General features: G+C 32.2%; 1 protein-coding gene across 5 annotated transcripts; it reads right to left on the reverse strand.

Moving 5' to 3' along the window:
- Nucleotides 1-249: 249 nt before the first annotated feature.
- Nucleotides 250-2,111, reverse strand: LOC139847774 (auxin response factor 2A-like). Of its 5 annotated transcripts, XM_071837496.1 has the most exons (7): nt 1,755-2,075; nt 1,490-1,654; nt 1,323-1,406; nt 1,063-1,200; nt 877-911; nt 677-750; nt 250-480 (listed from the first exon to the last, which is right to left on the reverse strand). In XM_071837496.1, the coding sequence occupies exons 1-4, from the start codon at nt 1,767-1,769 to the stop codon at nt 1,132-1,134; spliced, it is 333 nt and encodes a 110-aa protein (XP_071693597.1). In that variant the 5' UTR covers nt 1,770-2,075; the 3' UTR covers nt 250-480; nt 677-750; nt 877-911; nt 1,063-1,131. The 5 variants fall into 5 exon arrangements, with proteins under 5 accessions (XP_071693597.1, XP_071693599.1, XP_071693596.1 ...); XM_071837498.1 differs by having other exon boundaries at nt 877-1,200; nt 1,323-1,394; nt 1,755-2,111; XM_071837495.1 differs by having other exon boundaries at nt 690-750; nt 877-1,200; nt 1,755-2,068.
- Between the last annotated feature and the right edge of the window lie 775 nt (nt 2,112-2,886).

The following is a 2,886-nucleotide window of genomic DNA, read 5'->3' on the forward strand; positions in this document are numbered from 1 at the left end:
AATAGTACTAAAATCACAAAAAGTCCTATCAAGTTATAGTAATTCCGAATAGATTTCTATATTCGAATCCGGTTTAGATATTCAGGTCCGGTTCGGATTCTTTTAGGATTCAGGCATTTGGATCGATTTATTGGATCCATATATCAGGTTCTGATTTTTATCTAATTCAGATTTTGGACATCCAATTAATAATTTCTATTAAAAATAAATATAAAATAAAACATAATCATATTTTAGTAAATTGTACTCATAATTGAAAAACACCAAACATTAAAAATTCATAGATTAATCCAACATATCAATACTAAATTAACATTCGACAAAGAAAATAAAAACAATGAATAGCAACGAAGAACGTCTTCGATCAACACGTATCTTTATTAACCCAAGGGTACCACCTTTGTCAACGAAATTAATACCAATGAAAAGACGCAGAACATCTTGAATCAAAATGTATATTTATCAATCCAAAGGTAGCACCTACAAATAAATCATCGATATGAATAAGCATGAAAGTGCATACTATAAAATAAAAATTAATATTATCACACATCGATGCGAATGTGAAGGCGACGCGATAGAAGTGCCTTTAGCATCTTTAACTGTACAAAAAATAAAAATAAATAAATAAAAAATCACGTGCCCTAACCAAATATTCACGCTTTTAAATGATCACCTTGTATGTCTACCTTACACCAATCTTGTCCTATCTCTAACCAATCTCATCCTATCTCTAGCCAGAGTAGCCAACTATAAACAAAAGTAGTAGATTATGACAACACAACATTGGGTATGTCACACGAACAACAATCCGCAAAAATTACAGAAAAAGAAATAATAAAAGCGAAATAAAGGAGATTTAAAGGGTAACATTACCTGAAGAAACTCACAACAATGGTCGTCGACAATAACTGAAATAAATAGCAGAAGAAACAATGATAACCAAATAAGAAACCCAGTCAGGAATAAAAAAAAAACAGATGAAATAAAGGATACTAGAAACATCAACACATTCAAAATCAGAAAACTGTTGTAGGTAAAGGAGGAACGGCATAAGCTCACTGAAGAAGAAGATGAAACCCTTTTCCACAACCAAAAAATAGAAGAAATAGCTAATGTGTTAGATAGGTATCAGATAGCCGGTGACGTCAACCAACACCAAGCAAAACTCACCAATAGACACGTGTATAGCCTTGCAACCTGTAGCAAAGAAAAATTTAATTAACAGAACATGTGACAGGAACGTGGATTGGGAAAAAAAATCATGAAGAAGCGAAGGAACAGCAGATGCTATGTAGTAGATACGGTAATATGGCAATTACCGCGAAATGTGCCTGAAGCTCCACTTGTTTCCATGCAAAATCCTTGGCTATGAGCTCTTGAGTTGGAGGTTGCTTTGAGATGTCCTGCAAATCAGATGACAATAAAAGCCTAAGTAATAAAAAGATAACAGATAGAATTACAAGTTTTTTAAAGTTAAGCTACAAACCAGTGGAATAAGGCATAGAAGGCATTTATCATCATGGCATCTCAGAACAGAAAACCCACCACGAGTACTCGTATCAGAAGTAGTTAACGTCTTGTAAAAGGAATGTACGCGAAATTGAGATTGGGGAGGTGGTGTTGGTTCCTTTTTCACCGCATTCTCATTTTGCTGTTGTCAAAGATTTTACATAATAAATACAATAAATTAAATCATTGAATGTTACCTACATACATAGCAACAAAAGTCATAACACCGAAACTAAACTCACATTAGGTTCCGGCATCAAAGTTATTTGCGAAAACACCTCATATTTCTCTAGTTCCGCCTGTATACACACACCACCATAATTAATTAACTACCCAAAAATCAGTATAAATAAGTATCAGCAACTCTCGTTATAATTACCCTTAATTGCACATTCATAACACGACAAAGCATCTATGATTGAGTTCAAAACACGACAAAGCATCTATGTAATTGAGTTCAAAACGACTGTAAAACTGTATCAAACATCTTCCGAAACCGGTATTATTCATTAGAGCCCAACAGCTAAACGAAAATTCGTTCAAAACACCTTAAGACGTTCATCAAAGGAGCAAAATAAACATCAAATACCTACTGGAACCATTACAAACTCTCATAATATTCAATATAATAAATCACTTACTATGTACAAACATCAAAAGAAATAGAAAATAATATATTAAACAATAACTATCCATGAGCTGAAGACAAATATATAGAAACAATAAGTGAAAAAACATCCATGTTCAATAAAAGCTAAATAATCAACACACAAAAACAATAACATAGTCCTTCAAGATTAAACATCAAGTTTTTCAACCAAACAAAAAATATCAGTTTTAAAAACCTGAACATGAACTTCAGATACATGTAGAGCTGATGAAAAATTATTCCCTACATCAATCATGGTAGACAATCATTTCAAAGAAATTAATAATGAAACTTTTTTTAAAAAAATACATATGTTTAGTTCAAAAAATAACTTGAAAAGTGGGACATTAGTATTGAACAGACCCTGAGAGCTGACTTCAGATTCATCACAATATACAAACAAATTCGAGCAACATCCCAATATCCCACATTTTGACCTTATTAACTTCATACACTACTAAAGATTATGAAATCCTAGATTGCAGACAACCTAATAACCATGAGCACAACTATACATATTACATACAATACATAAGCAGTTAACCTTAATACTTCAAGCACCATATATGAAACACTTTAATTTACATAAAACATATCAAGAAATTATATGAAATGGTTTGCCAATTCAATGAAGCTTTAATGGTGGTAGTGAACTTGTATAAAATTAGTGCAATAACGCCTTCAGACAAACCTCCTAACAACGCTTGAACAACAGATGAAGGTGA

The sequence above is a fragment of the Rutidosis leptorrhynchoides genome, chromosome 5 (assembly GCF_046630445.1).
Source record: "Rutidosis leptorrhynchoides isolate AG116_Rl617_1_P2 chromosome 5, CSIRO_AGI_Rlap_v1, whole genome shotgun sequence".
In the NCBI taxonomy this organism is placed as follows: domain Eukaryota; kingdom Viridiplantae; phylum Streptophyta; class Magnoliopsida; order Asterales; family Asteraceae; genus Rutidosis; species Rutidosis leptorrhynchoides.